This window comes from Accipiter gentilis, chromosome 5 (assembly GCF_929443795.1).
Source record: "Accipiter gentilis chromosome 5, bAccGen1.1, whole genome shotgun sequence".
NCBI lineage: Eukaryota > Metazoa > Chordata > Aves > Accipitriformes > Accipitridae > Astur > Astur gentilis.
The window spans coordinates 47165036-47184186 of NC_064884.1; the positions used below are offsets into that span (position 1 = coordinate 47165036).

General features: G+C 39.4%; 1 protein-coding gene across 1 annotated transcript; it reads right to left on the reverse strand.

Annotated features, from left to right (window-relative positions):
- Nucleotides 1-934: 934 nt before the first annotated feature.
- MEOX1 (mesenchyme homeobox 1) lies at nucleotides 935-8312 on the reverse strand. The gene is made up of 3 exons (XM_049799661.1): nucleotides 7817-8312; nucleotides 1923-2095; nucleotides 935-1057 (listed from the first exon to the last, which is right to left on the reverse strand). The coding sequence occupies exons 1-3, from the start codon at nucleotides 8265-8267 to the stop codon at nucleotides 935-937; spliced, it is 747 nt and encodes a 248-aa protein (XP_049655618.1). The 5' UTR covers nucleotides 8268-8312.
- Between the last annotated feature and the right edge of the window lie 10839 nt (nucleotides 8313-19151).

Below are 19151 nucleotides of genomic sequence, written 5' to 3' on the forward strand. Positions count from 1 at the left end.
ATTGTTTACTGCTTCTCCTGACAGTGCTGAATTCACAAAGAAAACCATGCATTTCCAGAAAGTCCATAAATCCAAAGGCAATGCAGCACTGAAGAGTAGTTTTCCTTTACTTAAATAGATTTAAATGTTGAAAACAAAATAGTGATAGCAATTGTGTTGAGGGCTTAGTCTCTGCTGTACCTGCTGTGACATTTGGTAATGACCGCTTTGAAAAAATATTTGAAATTGAGATCTAGCAATTTAATTTCAGGATCTACAGTAAGCTTGGAAGAAATGTCCCTCTGCAAATTGCTACCATCAACAAGGCACCTGTCGTCTTGGACTTTCGATGTAAAAGCCATCTCTTCTGAAACTGGTAAGCAGAATTCTGTGTATGTAGTTTTGGTCTCAAATTTTTATTTTGTAATCTTACTGCCTAGCCATAAAGGTGTTCAATTCACATCGCAAGAAAAATCAGTGACTATCAAAGTATTTATTTCTCTTAAAGTAAGGCACAAAGAAAATGTTCCTTGTCAAGTCCAAATGCAGAATAAATAGATGTGACCAGGGCAAGGTTGGATGAGAATACAGTTGCATTATCACTTGTTGACTGACAATCTGTATTTTCTGAGTGTTTGAGAGCCTAGACAACATTACTCCTGTTTTATAATCAGTGTTTGTTAGCTTTTATTCTGAAGACACATCTGTGGTAGTAAGACAATTCTAGACAGAGTTCAATTCATTCAGACAAAAATAAAAATCACACCTGCTTTGGCTTTTTTCCCCTGTGTTCTTTAATTGCCTTTGTAACCTAAAGCATTGTACACCTTTTAAAGACTCAGGGCTACAGGTTTTGCAACCAGGATCATCTCATGGTGTAGCTGACCCAGAGCAGTGTTGCATCTACTTTCTGATCAATTACTCTCTCCATACTCCTCTCCTATTGCTGCAAGGACTAGTCAGAGCTGGGGGAGGCAGCAGAGTCCACATCTTCTATGTCATGTTCATGTGGGGACACAGGTTGCCCACCTTTAACACGTTTCCACTTCATCCTTCTGTTTTGAAACCATACTTTGACCTGGGTGATAAAAAGGAAATAATTAACTTATTGCCTCAGTCTGAGCTGTATAAGCAGACCTGTGCATATATATGTGTATCAACAGACAGATATTTTGAGGGATTCTAGAAGAAAAGGTGAAAGGAACCTCACAAGTTTAAGTAATTCATTCCTCTAACAAAGGCAGGAACAATTCTTTCTAAACTGTTCCAAGCAGATGTTTCTCTCAGACCCACAAAGGTAGTACAAGTGCTTTGCCCAGAATCTGTCTTTGTGTCAACTAAGCATGTCAGTCCAATGGGCACAGTGCATCTAATGTCTTTTAACATTTAGTCCATCCAGTCTAATGCTTCAGGAATTGTAATTTGCTTCACTTAATTGAGCAATTCCTCTATTGTCCACTAAGCTTTGATAAGGAAACTCTGACTGAGATCACCATGACAGAACAGAAAAATCTCTCTCCATGGAACTCACCATTTTTGCCCTTCCTTATCACCTCAAAATACTACCTGATCCAAGAAGAATGCATGTATCAGGCATATATAATTCTAATAATTTCCTGGTAATCACAGCCTAAGGTCATATCCATATTCCTTCTGTGAACCTTGACATATCAGTATGTATTAATGAGTGCTGGTAAACAACAGCTCAGTAGACATCAGTTGCTCCCAAATCTGTCTTCAGTTTAGAGAAACACAATTGCATTTATTAACTACCTACAGAAATTTGTAACAAATGTGTTTTAAAAGAATGTGGAGGCTTTGCATTAAAATACCTCTGTGCCATTGCAAAAGCACACCCTTGAGTAACATATCTGGTTTTTAGCTTTAGGAAGAAGTTGTGGGGGAGGAAGAAGAATCTGGGGAGGCAGGGATTCAGGAAGTACTTGTCTCTCGGTGAGATCCAGGTTCACGGCTATCTCATATCTCCTGAGCCTTGTCAAGTAGTTATGATGGGAAAATTCAGCTTCCAGCTCCCGTAGCTGCTCCTTTGTGAAGGCTGTCCTTTCCTTCCGTGATTTGCTGCTTGTTTCTGCCTTGTTGCCTGAGTTCTGGTTCTCTAAGAGGCAAGCACACATGTTGCATAATTTGCAGTTACATTGATCTGTGTGAACATGTGCATTGCAGAGGTCTGATATAAACTACTCAATGAAGTGTTCTGGAAGTTTTAAGAAATTTGTCTTATGCCCCCTCAAGCTCAGCATGGCTTATCAGCGTTGTCAGTCTTGGGTTCAATGGGACAACGGTGGGACAGCTCAGAGTCAGGGAGGGGTGTGCTGTCAAACTGCAGAAGCTCACGCCTGGGTCTGCAAGATCAGAAATGAGCAGCTATGTGAAGGAAGCTGTCATTTCTTTCTATCATTGCATCGAAATACTTTCCTTCCCCACACCTTTACTTTCTTGCCTTACATACGTGTTATCACCCCCCCTGATCTACCAAGCAACAGGCAGCAAAGCTAGCACTTTGTGTATATGATGTGTAATGTGTTCTGAGTACGTGGTGACAACCTCTGGCGCAGGGCATAAGGTAAAGTCACTTAGTAAGCACCCTAAGCTAGCATATGGCCTGGAAATATTGGGGGGGAGGAACATACTAAAACAGGCAACACCAGAGAACCAGTGTTCTTTGAATTGGCACACAATACTACAGACTTTGAGCTTCTTCTAATCCTTGCTAAATGAAAACTACAAGGAGATCTGGTATCTGTGTGCATGATTGGCCTCAGTATCATCCTTGTCACTGTGCTGCCCTGAAAACCTATTTTACTCTTTGTGCACTTGGCTGCATTGTGGTCAAGAGTCATATATCAAAGCCAAATTTCAAGTCATAGCCAAAGGGATGCTGCACAAATTATGCTAAAAAGCAAACGCAAACTGACTTTGCTTGAGACTGTGGCAATTCTTTTTCCTCTCCTCTCCCCTCCCCTCCCGTCCCCTTCCCTCCTCTCTTTTTCTCCTTCTCTTTTTCTTTCCCTTACCTCCCCCTCTATCTTTTCATTCTTTTTTATCTTTTTCCTTCTCCCCCCTTTTTTCTTCCCCCCTTTTTTTCTCGTGTTTTTAAAATTGGTGCTTGTGAAGAATGCCCCAAAATGCACTTGTTTCAGCGAGCAAAGCCCAAACTGCCAATCTTTCAGGGAGTCAGTTTTTACAAGTTCCTTGACTCTTTCACCCCTCTTGCTCCTGTGGTTGGCTAGATTCCCTGAACTGAAGATGCTAGTAGGTTTTTTGTTATGTTGAGGATTAATTACTTGATTTTTGTTTGTAACCAGTGTCCAAAGAATTTCTGTGTGTCCTAGCATAATATTTCTACATAGAAATTATATACAAACTGGTAGCAATGAGCATGATGTGCAGCATTATCTTCTAGATGTCTCTTTGGCTGCCAAAGTAATAAAGCTGGAAAAATCTGTCAGGTGTGGCTGTAGGCTTCATGATTGATCTGATCTTAGCTCTGTCCATCAGAAACAGAGAAATCAAACATAGCTTCCATTAGGGATAATGTGCACAGGGACTAGTGTATCACATGCTGCCGCTGTACTGCTCTCCATTTCAAGGAAATTAGTCTTGTTTGTATCAACATTGTTCTTGCTACTTATACTTCAAAAATCCCAAAATAAAGTTGGGGAAAGTATGAAAACAAAACCCCAGAAGTTTCTCCCTGTGCTTTTGCCCATAGTTGTACAATCCCCTTCATTCTTATCTCTTACTGAACAAACACACCATTACATGTTTCCCAGAGGCTAACAAATATAACTTTCGAGAGAGTGGTGGGAAGTGGGTTTTGAAGTGTGGATCCCGTGCTGGGAACTTTGCCACCAGCTTCTGGGAACCTTGGTCTCCAGGGCTTCCCCTTGGGTCTCTGCTCCCCTAGCAAACATGTGGAGGGGAGAAGTAGCCAATAACACACTGCAGGAACTAAAGCCACCTCTGTCAAATTAACCTGGGATAAAAATAGCTAATGCAACCTGAATTTATATGTGAGCTCACCACTTAGCACTGTGGATGTGAAGGACATCCTTTCTAAGGGGCAGTTTCACCAGTCTTCATCTCCAAAAAGCAATGTGAATAATTTTAAACAGCTAAGTATTTCTGGGAATAGAGCAGGATGTGTAGCTTGGATCCTGTCATCCAGGCTCTGTGCCACATGGTGTTGTAAAGAGACATATGGTTATTCATGGCGGGAGGTTTTGCGATATTCCAAAAGTGGAAATTGGGCCTAGTTGTTTCAGAGTTTTGACAACAGGACATGGAAAATGGCAAATGTGTGAAAGCACAAATCTGCTTGGAAAGATTTTCCTACTGTACTGCCAGTTTGGGGGTGGGGGGGCAGGGAAAATGCTGCTCAGGAATCACCAGAAGATGAGGCATGCATACTTCCAAGAGCTCAACCAGTTTCATTGTGTGGTTGAACCAAACAGCTGCCTTTCCCCAGGGCTGGAGCAAAATATGTGTAGGAACACAAATGGTACATGTTCCTATGCTATAAATTTTCCAAAACAAAAACTGTGTCAGGCACTACTACATACACGTGTGTATGAAGAGGCAATCCATTCCCTGCAAAACAACGGGCCAAATTCAGCATTTGGACCTGGTCAACAGAAGTTGGCTTTGCTTTGTGTTTAGAACCAGCATAACTGAATCAGAATCTGGTCTCATGAAGTAGTACTTGCTCTCCCTCACTGGGTTGAACTGGTCTACTAACAATAGCCAGTAAACAATGCTTTGGAGAAAGGCACAAGGACTCTGCACTGTGCAGATACAGGATTTTGGCGGCACAGAGGGTACTTGTATTGCTTAGAGAGCAGCTCAGGCTCAGAGGTATGGGGATTGCTAATGCCTACATGTGGAGGATCCTACCTGCTTGTTAGGTGTTTGTGGTGATCCACAGCCCAGATCAGTGCACCTGGTGTTTGTTATTCTGCAAACTACTGTTGATGTCTGCAATTCTTCCCTCAGTAGAAGAAAGTAAAATAAAAATACAGAGCATCTGCACAATGTTACTTTTTTCCCCCCATACTAAAGACTTTGAAGGCATATTTATTCTAAGTGGTTAAATCAGGTAGTAAGACACTGATAGATTTTGCTATTATGGAACATAAAATTCTAAAAGCTATCAGGAACATTGGCCAAGTGAAGTGACCTCACAACTAGTGTATTCATTTGGCAGCTGATGATAAAGTATCCAGAAATTACTTCAATGTGCGCCTCATGGAATAATGGTCAATGGAGGGTGCATACGGAGGGCTACTATACATGATGTTCTGCACCCAGACCACTTTAAACTGATCAGGGACTTGCCTGTACTTTGCTTTTCAGTCCTTCTCAGGGTATCTGCTGTTACCTGCTGCTATCTACTCTTACCTACTGCTTTTTATGCCACCATGATTGTAAATGGGAATCACAAGCTTAGAAAATCCTCTTTACAGTTAGTGGCAAGATTGAGAAAGGTTGGCAGGTGGGAATTCAGATCAGCTTTACACATTTTAATACAAAGTTTTCCAGGATTCCTCAGTCAAGGACATTGTATGCCTAATGTTAAGGGAGTTATTATGCACTGTTATCACATTCCTGTTTCTACTGCAACCTCACTAATATTCTGTATTGTTTCATTCACATAAAGCTGTCTGAATTCTATTATGTGTTATATTACTATTGTTGGAGATCTGGGGACTTCAAGTGCATCATAACGCAAGTACAATTTAGGACAGGTCAGACAGAAACTTTATTGAAATTGTATCTGAAAATGTTAATGGCTGTGGCTTGTGGATAGACAGCAGAGGCAGCTGTGAAAGCTAATACAAGGTTAACTTTCTTCAGGTCATTTGGTGAGCCTGTGAAGTCAAGACTGAATATGGCATCTAAATAACTGAAGTCTGTAGAGGAAGGGAAGGGTGTGTATTTGTAATAGATGCCACTTCTGCTATCCATAACAAAGCCATTCTTTAAAGATTTTTAATATATCCATGCTTCAAAGAAAGTTTTAAAGATTGACAAGCTTTTTTTATTATTTTACACCATTCTGCTTATTTGTCTGAGAAACATGATTATTTTAGACTTTTCACAGAATACTCTGCAAAGAGCCATGTTCCAAGGTCTTCACTGTGTATCTTGTAGTAACTAGGGCCTTCTCAAGAACAGAAGGTTTTTGCACACACTAGTACAAATCATGGTAATGCTGTATGAATATTGCAGGTAAAATTGTGATGGATAAGGCACCAACTGAAAGAAAATAGTTTTTGTAGGTTTTGTCTTCAAGTGATTTCAATATATTTTTCTTTACTGGCCCAATCTCTGAAGAGAAGGCTCTGAGTACCTAGATTTTTCTAAAGAAGTCAAGGAAAATTCTCAAGAGGAGAGAAAAGTCTTATGTTCCACTTAGAATAAACAATCAGTATGTGATAAGTCCAGCTGCATTTCTGGAACTGCTGTACAAGTGAAGGAAATCACAATAAAATTGCTCAGAGACTTTCCTCTCATTTGTTTTATTTTGTCTGGGGACCGAAGGAAAGAAGCTTGCAGGAGGGATATAAAGTAATTCTATCTGCTGTCTGGTAAGCAAAGAAGGGAGTGAAATGAAAAGCCATGGAATCACCTTTGGGATGTGTTATTCTGCGTTTGCTAGAGTAACAACTTGTATAGACAGCAGCAGTTGCTAGAAGGTAGGAAACACCATACCTTTCAGTGATGTCATTACTTACAGTTCCCCTGTAAGGAAAAGTATATAGGACAGCAGCAAGTATGAAAAGAAGATGTGAAGGGTGCTGGTAATAGTGAATAAAAGGAACATTTGTCTGCTACTTAAAACAGGGAGATGTGCTTTGGAATCAGTCTCTTTAAGGATAACCTTCCAATCTGAGTATACTGAACTCTGCTGTTCACCTACGACTAGCAAATGTTTCAATAAAAGCATTGTTTACTTTTAAATTTTTCATTTTAAATTTCTTTGCATTTTGGTTTTTGGGAAATTTTTGCCCCAAACGTGCTTTTTCAATAGAAATGAACTTAAATTCTACAAAGCTGGCTTTCTAAAGGAAAAACAGATAACCGAAGGAAGTAAACTAGATTCTGGGCATAAAGAAGTTTGGAATATTAGTTATTTCATGTGTTCCCTGACAGGCTATTCATACTGGAAGAGAACAGAGATTAGGACTAATTGTGTGACAGAGAAAGCACAAATACAAGCTTGATGTTTAAATTGCAAAATTGAGAAATGAAAGTTGGATTAGAGGTGGGTCTTCTGTAGTCAACCTGTCAAATCAATAAATAAATAAATATTTTAATAGCTGTGTTCTCTACCTGTAAAATGGGGATACTGGAAAATATTCCCCACTTCATAGCAGTGCTGTGGGAAAAAGCTCACATTTCCAACATAAAATTTCCAACTAGCACAGGCAGCTCAAGATGAGGGATCTTTGCTCTTTGACTGCCATTCTTTTAGGCTTGGACAAATGGCAGGCATGCAATGTATAACTCCATATCGTAGGACTTTCAGCTCAGTGTATACATGCCATGTGATTCCTGCTTAGTTATAGCAAATGTGCATTGTGCTGGTGAGTAAAATGCATGGTTCAGTAAACAAGATCTGCAGAAGGTGAAGTACAAACACCAGAGGTCATCAAAGAATAAGCCATTTAGTTTCAGTGTTGTTATTGTGTACGTTTCCCCAGTGAAGAATTACAAAATGTTTTCCTCATCAGCTTTATTTCTTAATCCCTAATCTTACAGGTGCTCTCATTCTATAGCCTCTACTATCCCGCAACCCTGATTTTATATCACCTACCTGAGTTTTCCTTTTTTCTTTTGGATGACTTTTTCTCAGTTTCATTTGTAGTATTTACTGGTACCTCATCATCTTCGTTCATATCCACTGCCGCACTCACTAGATTTGGGCTGCTGCCTTCTGACTCCCCAGAACCCAAGGCCAGTCCTGGATTTAGTCGTCTTCTGGCCTCAGTTGCTGCAAAATGCCATTCAGAGTGTTGGAAAGAGGGGTGCTGCTCCACAAATGCCCTCTCCTCACGTGGGAAGCTATGGGGAGCAGTCACCAGGCAGGAGGTTGAGAAATCAGAGTACGTAGCAAAATCTGATTTTTGATGGAAGGAGAATGGTGCCGGCGGGTAGTGGTTCAGCCCTGAAGCTGTGGTGACATCCACATGGGTGCTCCGCAGGCACCCCCAAAGTGGGGCAGGAGGTTGTGGACTGCGCATGCAGCTGCTGCTGGTGGGATCCATTTGCTTCCAATCCTGTCCGCACTCCAGTGTTCGTGACTGGTTATGACTCAGGCTTCAAAATCAGAAGAGAAGCAGATGGGAAATCTTCCAAACTTTACAGAATGAATTTTGTCCCTAAACAACAGTTTGTTTGTGGTTTTTTTGCTGTTGCAGATTTGTTACTTTGGGAACTCTTCTAAACATCTTCATCGTCCTGACTGGAAAACAGTAATCAGATCTATGCAGTGATTGCCCTGAATTGCTTCCCAAGGCCTGAAGCTTGCTTCCTTGTGAAGTGCTGGCCATGAGTAAAACACTTTTTAAATACTGTGCTGGGGAGAGAGTGACAAGTTTGTGAAGTGAAATGTGAGAGAGGGGAGGGAGGGGTTAACGTACATACATACACTCAGGCCCTCCAACCAAAGCAAAGCAGGCAACTATTAATCATCTGAAACCTTATATGCACATCTAATGGGATTTGCAGATGGAGCCTTTTAAAGAAACAATGTCTGTATTTTTTTTTTTTTAAAGGGAAAGAATAGCACACAAAAAAGGCTTTAATGTTTCCCTGTAACACTATGAAGTTATTTTTATTACACTGTTAACAAAATACCCCACGTCTTGGATTTGGAAAAAGCTCTAACACAGAATTCAACAGACAACAGATTTCAAGAACTGAAGTGGGAAAGAAAAGTAAGAAAGGACTTCACTGATTATATATAATTTAAGGCCCAATCCTAAGTTTAAAAAAAAGTGTTAAACCTGGCTTGTGCACACATGCAAGGTTTTGAGTGATTTTTGTTTTCTTTGTTAGCGTTGTAACCTGTATTTGCTGAGAGTTGGAGTTTGCTGCCAGTGACAGTTATTCTTTCTGTATTCTGCTTTCCAGGGAATTTTCAATATGCCACTCCTTCCTGCAAGGAAATCTCCTGCTTTTATGCCAATGGAAGACATGTTTTTCATCTTTTGTTGAAAGTTTTATAGTTTTTCTTAACAGAAAGCAGATTCTTAGACCCTAGAGCCATCACAGTTGAAAAGACATTAACAGGGAATGTGTTCTCAATCCCTTTTTCACAGAAGTGTGGCAGCTGGGAATGCCCAAAACTCTGCTATGCTAGGGTTACTGCAATTTCTCCTAAGGTTGTTCTCCATGTTTTTAACGACAATTTACATGTGCATGTGTTTCATGTTTCCATAATCTGCTTGCAACTATTTGCAATACTTATTCCCATAGGCCTTGCTATATGTTTCGTGTGCATCTTTCCCTTCTCCCACCATTCATGCTGGGTTTTGTGTTCTCTCATAGACAGAGATTTAGCAGATGGACACGGAGCCTTCATTTTTCACGGGGGCTTAAGTGATACTTTTATTTGGCTTCTGTATAATTCAGAATTGTAACATTTCAAGGAATCAAGGAAAAAAAAAAAAAGAAAAAGAAGAAAAAGGTGTACTTATCCTGATATATCTGTTGGTTCTTAGAGCTTGGCCTTTTCCAAGAAATCAAGTGGGTTTAGTCCAGATCTTTCTGAACAAGAGCATCAAATTCTGTTCTATCCCATGAATCTTGACTTTCTTGCAAAATACTAAATATGTGATACCTAATTCATTCTCTAGGAAGAACTGTCCTAAATATTTATATCTGTTGCTGTGTTGTATTAGAAAATAAACATTAAAACATATTTCCTACCCACTGGCAGGAGGAAAAACCCCAGACCGCTCTTTTCTGAAAGGCCAGGTTATAATGAATTTATGAATGCTGCACATATTCCAAGCACTGGCAGAATCTAAGAGTCCAGAACTTTTTGCCAATGCAAAGTATTTCATTTACATTCTCAGTGTGTTTTGACATATGTGTAACACCCACTCCAATCACACAGGTTATTAGGGATTTGTATGAATTCAAGCCTAGGTCTATTGTTTTTCCGTCCTACTTTCAGTCTACAAAGTGGTCTAGCCAATTAAGCAGACATTTATGTCCTTGCATGTATACTTGGGGGGATAGAAGGGAATGAAGGATTGTCCGTCAGTCTAGTATTCACTTCAGCCAGGAGAAGCTTTGGGGTCCCATTCAGGAACCCCCACGGGGTCCGAGCATAGGTCTATCTGTAGGGCAGGACTCCACTCCTGCACATAACTTTGCCTTCTGAGTTAAATTGCTTGGACCCTGTTTTCCCAATGGAGCTCTCACTGTTGTTCTTCTAACTTCAGATGTGGGGAAAAGGGGATGGCATCCCCTTCCCAAATGTGAGAGCCCTTGGGTCTTGCATTGCTCCAGCCCCCTCTGCAGCTGGTGCTGTCACTCCGTGGCTCAGCAGGGGCCTGTTTGACCTCTACATCTTCCTGACACTTCATTCCTGAAAGAAGAAAGAACAACAATCCTCCCCTCTTGCTAAATCCCATTTGTTGGTTGAGGTAGTCACCTTTAACCTTTGTAAAGTCAACATCTCTTCAGTCAAGCGCTGCGTTGGGTAGAAAAAAATGGCATGGATGGAGATCGGTTTTTGTAACAAATGCTCCCATAACACGCTGAAGGCTGGAAAGTGGGGATTTATCTTCAAGCTTTCTATCAGTTCATTCTGTGACTCCCCCAGGAAAGCATTTCTCAGCCATCTCACAGACCAAGAAGGCTCTGAGCTCTGGCTCACCCTAAGACCTTGCACAGTAATTTGCCTAACTTCATGAAGGTGAAATGACAAAAGTTGTGCCGTGTCTTCACTTCTTTTTTCTAGCAAAGCAATTTTCTTTCTCAGTAAAGAAAGACCTGCACCATCTTATGCTACTTTAACGTAGCCCTCTTCTAAATCACCTTCATGCTTGTGCCATTTCTTGGAACACCTGAGTTCTCTGGGGCAGGATCCTGGTCCTACTCTGCTTTTGCTGCGCCTGACCCAGTACAATTGTGTCTGGTGCTTTTGCACCTGAAATCAAAAGCGATTTCTCAGGTTATGGATTTTACTCTGATCGCAAGGCAAAGTAAGATTTAGCTTTGCAAGAGGGACACTGGCTTGATGCTTATCTTGTCAGAAGTTTAGGACAAGTTTACAGCCTTGTCATGGAAAAAACTCTAGGCACCAAGGTCTACTCTTGAAATTTTATGAGCTATTAAATTGCAAGTTAATAACACCTTTCATTAAAAATTAGTGCTCTCCTTTTTTTTTTTTTTTTTTTTAATAAATCCTAAACAATGTCATTCTGTGACCTGCCATGTGTGCAGCTGTAGTAACCGGGAAAGTTTTCCTCCATGCAGGTGCTGGACCAAGACTGGGGAATTCCTCATGTGTAGAAGAACCCTTGTTATTAACTCCGTTGTCCATTTTAGCACCGATGAAAGAAAGCTGGAGAGCAACAAATAGCCAATAGCCAATACTAGATTCAGGAAGCTGCTGCTTGGTTGCAGAAGTTAAAGATGGAAAAAGTTTATTAGGTTACTTAGTCTCCCTACAGGTAGTTTTATTGTTCTCTACTAGATTATAGAATGGATTGGGTTGGAAGGGACCTTAAAGATCATCTAGTTTCACCCCATCCAACCTGGCCTTGAACACTTCCAACGAGGAGACATCCACAACTTCTCTGGGCAACTTGTTCCAGTGTCATTTTCTAGGATATTGCCCAGACCCAAGTATCTGTCATAGTTTCAGTCTTCCACTTTCCCTTGGGAAGACAATTCTTCACTCCTTCCTAGTGTCTAGACCCAGTTCTCACTTGTACTGTCTCCTCCTCATTATTCTGAGTAACAACCTGTTGGCACTGTGCAGGTGGAGAACAATTATTCAAGCAAGTTTTAAAATTTTGTAATTTCTATGATAAGCTATCTTAAACACAAGCCAGATGTATTTCAGACTCTAATCTTTCCTCTAAGTCAATCACTATAGTCTCCACTATAGACTCTTGGTCATGTTTCTGGTGCTTTGAATTATCTCCAAGTTGCAGTGCTAGGAATGAACATTCACTAGCACCAAGCTGAGATTGTTGGTACAGTTTCTCTCTGTGAAGAAGGGAGAATAATTTCTGAAGGAAACTGCAGCACTGCAGTATCATGAAGCTCAGTTTCCAAGGGATTATGTGTGAAGTGTTGTGCTCCCATACGCCTAGAACTTGCAAATGCTCCCAAAGGTTGTATATCTGCTGAATAGCAGCATTTCCCTAAAGAATGCATGTGATGTTAGGCTAAAAGCCATTGCAGCAAGATGTTCAGAAATAGAGATGAAAAAAAATTACACTGCTGCCTGAAGCTACTGAATCAGCAAAGACCCAGTAATAAATGCACAGGTACTGATACAAGATTACACTCGTTGGCATGGCTTTTTTTCCTTCCACAGTCTCGTCTGATACTTTTACTGAGATTCAGTGTCTGACTTGCTCTGCAGATGGGGAGCTGGCATCACTACCACAAGAATTTCTAATTTAATGATAATGTTTCTCTTAGTACTAAGTTAATATTTCCGGTATTAATTAAATTTGATGGCTTCACAGTAGTGAAAAAAAAAATCTGCCTCAGGTACAGGAAACATCAAGATGTGTTCAGAGACACTTACATGATAATTTATCTTAGGACAGAGAGCAGTAGAAGCAAAAAGCAGAAGTAAGAAATGGCCAGTTGTAAGTTTGCAGAAATATTAAAAGGAAAAAACACTAGCTGGAAACGGCTTAATCACGTTACACAATGCATTATCTGTCAGTTTTAACACTTTTTGTTTGAAAGATCACTTTTTTTGTTTTGGTTTTTAGCTGGTTATATTACTATGTTTACTACGACAAGTGGTGTGAGTTTTAGAAATGAAAGGTGTGATAGCAGTTACATGCCAATGGTGGCAAACTTGGGTTAACTGCATTCAGTGGACTCGCAGGAAAAACTCAGCTGCATCTGCAATAATTATATCAAATAAGGGAGCTCTATCTTTGTCTTAGCATTTCTCAGTTTGTTTTTCCCTGGTAATTTTCTTGTACCAGGGTAAAAACAGTATCCCAGCTCTTCTCACTGAAGCAGTTGCTACCTCATCTGACTGTGTAAGTAGATAAGAAACCCAATGATCAAAAAACTGAAGTCTGCAGAAGATGAGTAAGCAGCTAGCAATATTATTTGAGTTCTGAAGAAAGAACCTGTGGCAGACAGACATTGACAACATCTTGTTCCTAAAAAAAATTGACATAAAACCCTCAAAGAAATTAGTGGTGCTGCTGTCATTGAAACTGGGAAATTTGATGCAGTAAATTTTAGGATGGGTAGATGTGTACACATTTTCCTTGTACCTTGGATCTGTTCCCACCTAATTGGGATTTTCTTGTGCAATTTGTTTAAAACATTGTCTTTTGTGTTCTCTCTACTATTAAGAAATGAATATGAAAGAAAACAGGTAAATATATACCCATGTCTTGAGACTTAGCAATTACAGGAAGCAAAGTATGTTCAGTCATTTCAGCAGCTGTGTGCTAAGCTGTGCTGAGGGACTAAAGATCTCTGCTTGCAAGTCTAGACACCAACTTCTGTATTCCTTGCTTGTCTCTCCTCTTTCATTTTTTTTTTTTCTTCTGGATTTGAGGCCCACTGCCATGTAAAAATGAGGAATATACTTTCCTTGAAAGGTCATAAAAGCAAGCAGTGTCTCAGCTACAAAATTAATCCTTAAGACAGGAAAGACCATTTGCCAAGAACTCTGATAAATTATCTTTTTTAACATAATGAGTCCTGTCTTTATGTTGTGTATGCTGTTGTGGCTATTTCATGAAGAGCTGAACGTCCTGAACAAGGTCCAAGGCACCAGAAGCTTTCTATTAAATCAAGAATATTTTTTAGCATCAGAAAAGGAACAGTTAAAGAGTTTGACGGGCAAATATTTTGAAAAATACAAAATTAGCTCAGCTTTTGGCAGATTGAAAAACTCATCTGTTGTTTTCATCAGACCACACAAAAGAAACAGGAACCATGGCATCCCCAAGGAACAGATAGGAACAGAACAGTCAACCTTTTAAAACCATTTTTTGTGGGTATAGATTAACAAATCTACACTTATACTTTAGTGCATAGTTCATGCATTTTGAGCTGGGACAGAGTGCAACATTTTCATTTTGAGTTTTGTTGTAATAAGAATTCTATATGTTTCTGGAGATCCTAATAAGTAAATCTATAGGATTATCTTCCAAGTGATAAGCTTTTAAATTTCTTCAGTGCTAAGACTTCTGCACTGCTTTTCTTGAGACCATCCTTTGCTGCTGCTTTTGTCATTGTGCTGTATGATCTCTGTCACTTGAGCCAGCTGAACTAAATACAATTAAATGAAATTTCTGGAAAAGATTTTTGGAAGAGCTAGAATTCATTCCTATGCTGATTGACTGTTATGGACAATAAAGTTATTTATTTTTTAAAATTTGCCTAAAATAAAAAAGTATTCTTTAAATTCTTAATTATTTGGAATATAGTCACAGGACATTACAGTTTTGAAGAGATCAGCATAAATTCTGGTATTAAAGATGTCCTATGAAATCCTATATAGTAATTAAAGTTCAGTCAGTTACCATTTGTCATTTCATTAGGGAATTCTGCTGAAACCATAGGACCCATTACAGCTATTGTATTGTATTGTCTTACACCTTAGGGCTAGAGCAATAAGGACCTATTTCTGTTGAAACTCTCCCCATAATTTCTGCTGCGAAGGAATTGTTAGTGGTTGAGTATCTCCCTCTATTGTTAGCCTTTGTAAATGCAGTGTAACTGTGGCTTCCGTTTAATTGCACAGCAATTCCACTGTTTTCGAAACATTGGAAGTTATGTAGCCCATGAAAAAAAATTTACACTAATCAGCGCTTCAGCACGTGTACTGAAACTAAAGTCCCTGATGGATGCAGATCGTGTCTGCTTGTGAGAGCAGATTATGGGCTGCTCTTCCTCGTGGTATTTTTTTCTGTAGCCAGAGCCTTGAACTGTACTTTCTTTGTTCCACTGCCTGATAATCTATCCTCCAAGAGGTTCTTTCCAAATAAGTGATTTCTAAAGGAAATTCAGAGGGAATTTCTCAGGTATATCTAATGAATAGGCTGGTTTATTCTTCATATTTTTAGAGTATCAGGTAGAAAACTAGGAGATCCTGTGGGACCCTTCTACAGCCTGACATCTTACATGGGAAAAGTATGTTCTGAAAGAGACTATGACTGAGAAAAATGGATTTTTGATGATTTTTTTATAATTAACTTTGAATTATCTCTCTTCCAGTAGTATTTGCAAGTCACCATCCCATCAATGAAAGTGGAAACAAAATGCAATGATTATCCACACACCTGGAGACTGGGTGTAGTCTAAAGTCTCCCACATCCACTGCTTAATAATTAATTAGCAGTGTATAAAAAACACAAAGTCCTCATATCACCTGCTAGATTTTTTGTTTCTATAGATATAATGTGGTTCATGAATTGGCACTAAGACCTGTATTTTCATCTTGATTTGGCCACTGATCTGCTGTGTTAAATGTATGTTATGTAAATCATCTTTATAGTGCTTCTATTTTCTGTGTCCTCTTTTCTCCTTTTTTTGCTGTATTTATGCACACAATATAAATGGATGCTTTATTATGTATTTGATTAATGTGACACTAAGACCTTATTAAATGCCAAAAGTAAGAACAAAGGATGCTGATGTAAAGTTAGGAAACATACTCAGTACAAAGGAAGACTTAATAACCAGTAGGATGTATGATCAGTCCCATGTTACAATCCATTTCTGTGACTGGCAATTCCTGTGCTCTGGAAGGCCTGATTTTAGTTATCCTCTAGGTCAAAGTATGTGCGTGCCTTCAGCAAGTGGTGGATGCTTGCTTAATAGCCTGAGAAAACAGAGCCATTCTGATCTTTGACTCATTTATTTTGATGATTATTACTTTATCATGAGAATTACAAAAATCAGATAACAATTTATTGATCGGGCAAATGAATTTGCCAAACAAGAATTTCTGTTATAAACTGGGAGCTTACCAGCTGGAAACAATAAATGGGACGGAGCACGGAGAGACGACCTGGGTATATAAGCTAATTCTAAGATGACTGTGAGCTGTCCAGAATACGGTTACAAAAAATCATATACATTCCAGAATTGCACAGAGTTAATCAGGCTATACGTATAAATACTTTTTAAAAGCCTAAATACTTAAGCAACTGAAGTTACTTGAGGAAAAATTGAGGATTTAGGCCTTATTTTCTGTATTAAATTACACAGAATTGTCCTAAACACTTTTTTTTTTTTTAATAAGCAAATGAAATAGTCAAAAGACAAGAATGTTTTAAATGTGGCATCAGAAAACTACTAATGCTGTGCAGGATATGGATCATTGTATACAGAAAGGGTAACTGAATGCAGCATGCTTATGTTATATGATGCATATATGCATCATATATGTATATATGTGGTCAATTTTCCATAAAACATTTTCTCTCCCCGCCTTTTCGCATAAGCATGCTGCTGACAAGCACAGTTTGCCTTGGAAAATAATTTAGAAAGGTGAATTTAACATGTTGCCTTTGCATAAAGTAACATTTCAGAATTTTTCTAAACATACTTCAATTTCGCACCACAAGGTGGAGACGTCTACCTGCAATTCGTGGTAAAATAACTAGTTTTTAACTGTAGCAGCTAAGGTTTAAATAAAATGCTGCCTCGCCCCTCCCCTCCTTCCACTTAAAATGAAATAAATAAAATAAAATAGAATAAAAGTATGCAGATGCTTTATCAAGAAGAACCATTATTATTTTGTTTTGCATTTTAAGAAAATCATTGAATTGTAGCAGCTGCCCACTGCTGGGCAGATGTGAGCATTTCCATGTAATTTTGCAGTGTCTGTTCCATAGACCCACTAGCAAGATTTGCTTGCACAACCTCCAAGCTTCAGTTGAGAGCCAGGGAGCATGCTTTCAAGCTGAGTAGCAAGGAAAAATGGTGAGGAACTCCTTTGCATGAAAGAAGTCCACACCTAAGCGCATGAAATAGTTAATAAATTCCCAACTGGACAAATTGTTTTAGGAAAGGCCAATGCTTTAGTGTTCCAACAAGTTCAGACAACCTACACTACAACTAATGGCAAAGGGTGAGGGAAATCACAGCTTCAGGTAGGACAATTATTCTGGGTTACTCAAAAAAAAAAGTGAAGACTTGTTTTTGCAATAGGAAAATAAGGGCAAGCTCAGGAGCTGGTGCACTTTCAGGGTCCTTGAGTCCTGTGTGGCCATTGGGTCCAGGGGTAAGGCTCTCCACAGATTTGCTTAATTCATGCTCCCCTCTCCCTAGCTACAACCTTCGTCTCATGGCTGTACTGTCATTTGGTTTTATTTTATGTTTACAGTCCAGGGCCCTTCAGCAAATTATAAGTGTTTGCCAGATTGTTGTCTGGAAGTAACGGAAGCAGCTATCTTTTTCTTGTCATTGGACTGTTGCTATTGTGGGAGAAATGTGTCTGAGGAACAAAATTGTTTGCTAGAAGGTGACATGACAGTCACTCCTGTGGTTCGTTGCTTGAAGACAGTGAGGCACCATGGTTCCTGCTGTGACTCAGGAAATAACTGTTATTGTTTATGGAGAAAAAATTTGATTTGCACATTTTCTTGAGTACTACGTGTCTTGCTTTTTTTAGTTCCATGCATGAAAAAAAATGTAAAATGTTTCTAGTGGATGCCTTATTTTTTCAAGTGTCAAGCAACTGGCTCCCCCCAAAACCTTGTAAATATTAAGATCAGGGAAGCTGAGGTGCAATTTGTTAATAGACACACTAACCACTCACTTGCAGAGCCTGACACGCTGAAGAAGCAGATGTACATAGGATAATAATGCTACAGGATAGTTTGGAACAAAGAAACTGTGTTACACCAGAGTAGGGCTACTGAGCAATTGCAGGAGATGGGCCAGAGCAAGGAATGACCAAGGGAGAGTGTGTTGAAATCGGCCACTAAGGAATGATTCAATATTAAATTTGACGGAGAGAGGAGGATCCATCTCAGGCTGAATAAACATTTAGTTCAAGATAAATTATAATTTTCCAGGATCGTAAGCTTTAGCCTTCCTCTGGGAAGACAAAACCAACCACACTCTGGGGTTTAAAGTTTCACCTCTGCCCTTGGCTACTACTTCTAACAAGGCAGCTGACAGAGTCTGTGTGTGGAATTACATTGTGACCAGCCAACCCGTTTTGTACAGGTCACTCAACAGCCATTGCGTAGTGTCAACCACTACCTGCTCAGACCAGACATCTATGTATCAATCCCATCAGTTAGCCAGGGTTCATGTCAAAAAAAATGGCTGATGGTGTTTGTGGCAGAATTCTTAGTAGCAGAAGTGTCTGTAAACTAGAAATCAAGCCCGAGGTGTTGAGGCGCGTTAATGCACAGAACCCTTTTCCTCCATCCAGGAGAGCGAGCCAGCAATGTTAAGAAGCGTACACCTAAGGCAGTAAACTTGGGACTTCTACAGAAGGGTAAATACCCTTCTCTAAGTAAAAATATTTAAATAAGCAATAAAAGTAAAAACTTAGAAAAGCTTAGAGTGGAACTGAGTTGGTTTTTTTTTCCTTCAGAATTTGCCACAGGTAAATTGCATTAGGTGTTGCCAAAATGCTCCAAGTTTAATATCATATATAAAAGACCATCTAATAGATGTATCTGTATCAGAAGCTGTAAAGCTCTTGGGAGACTTTGATCAGTCCTAACACTGCAGAATATTGAAATGAGACATTATGGACACCCTCCTCCTGTTGGCAGTGATTTCTGCAAGCAAACAACAAGAAAATGCAGTTAATATGTTCCAAAAGATGAAATAAGCTTTTTCTGTAGGGGATTAGGCTGTTTAATCAGTTACTTTATGGTTGCTGCTATCAGTCCTCTGAGCAAAAGGACAGAAGTATTTAAGGCTGGCTATGAAAATGAAGATAAATG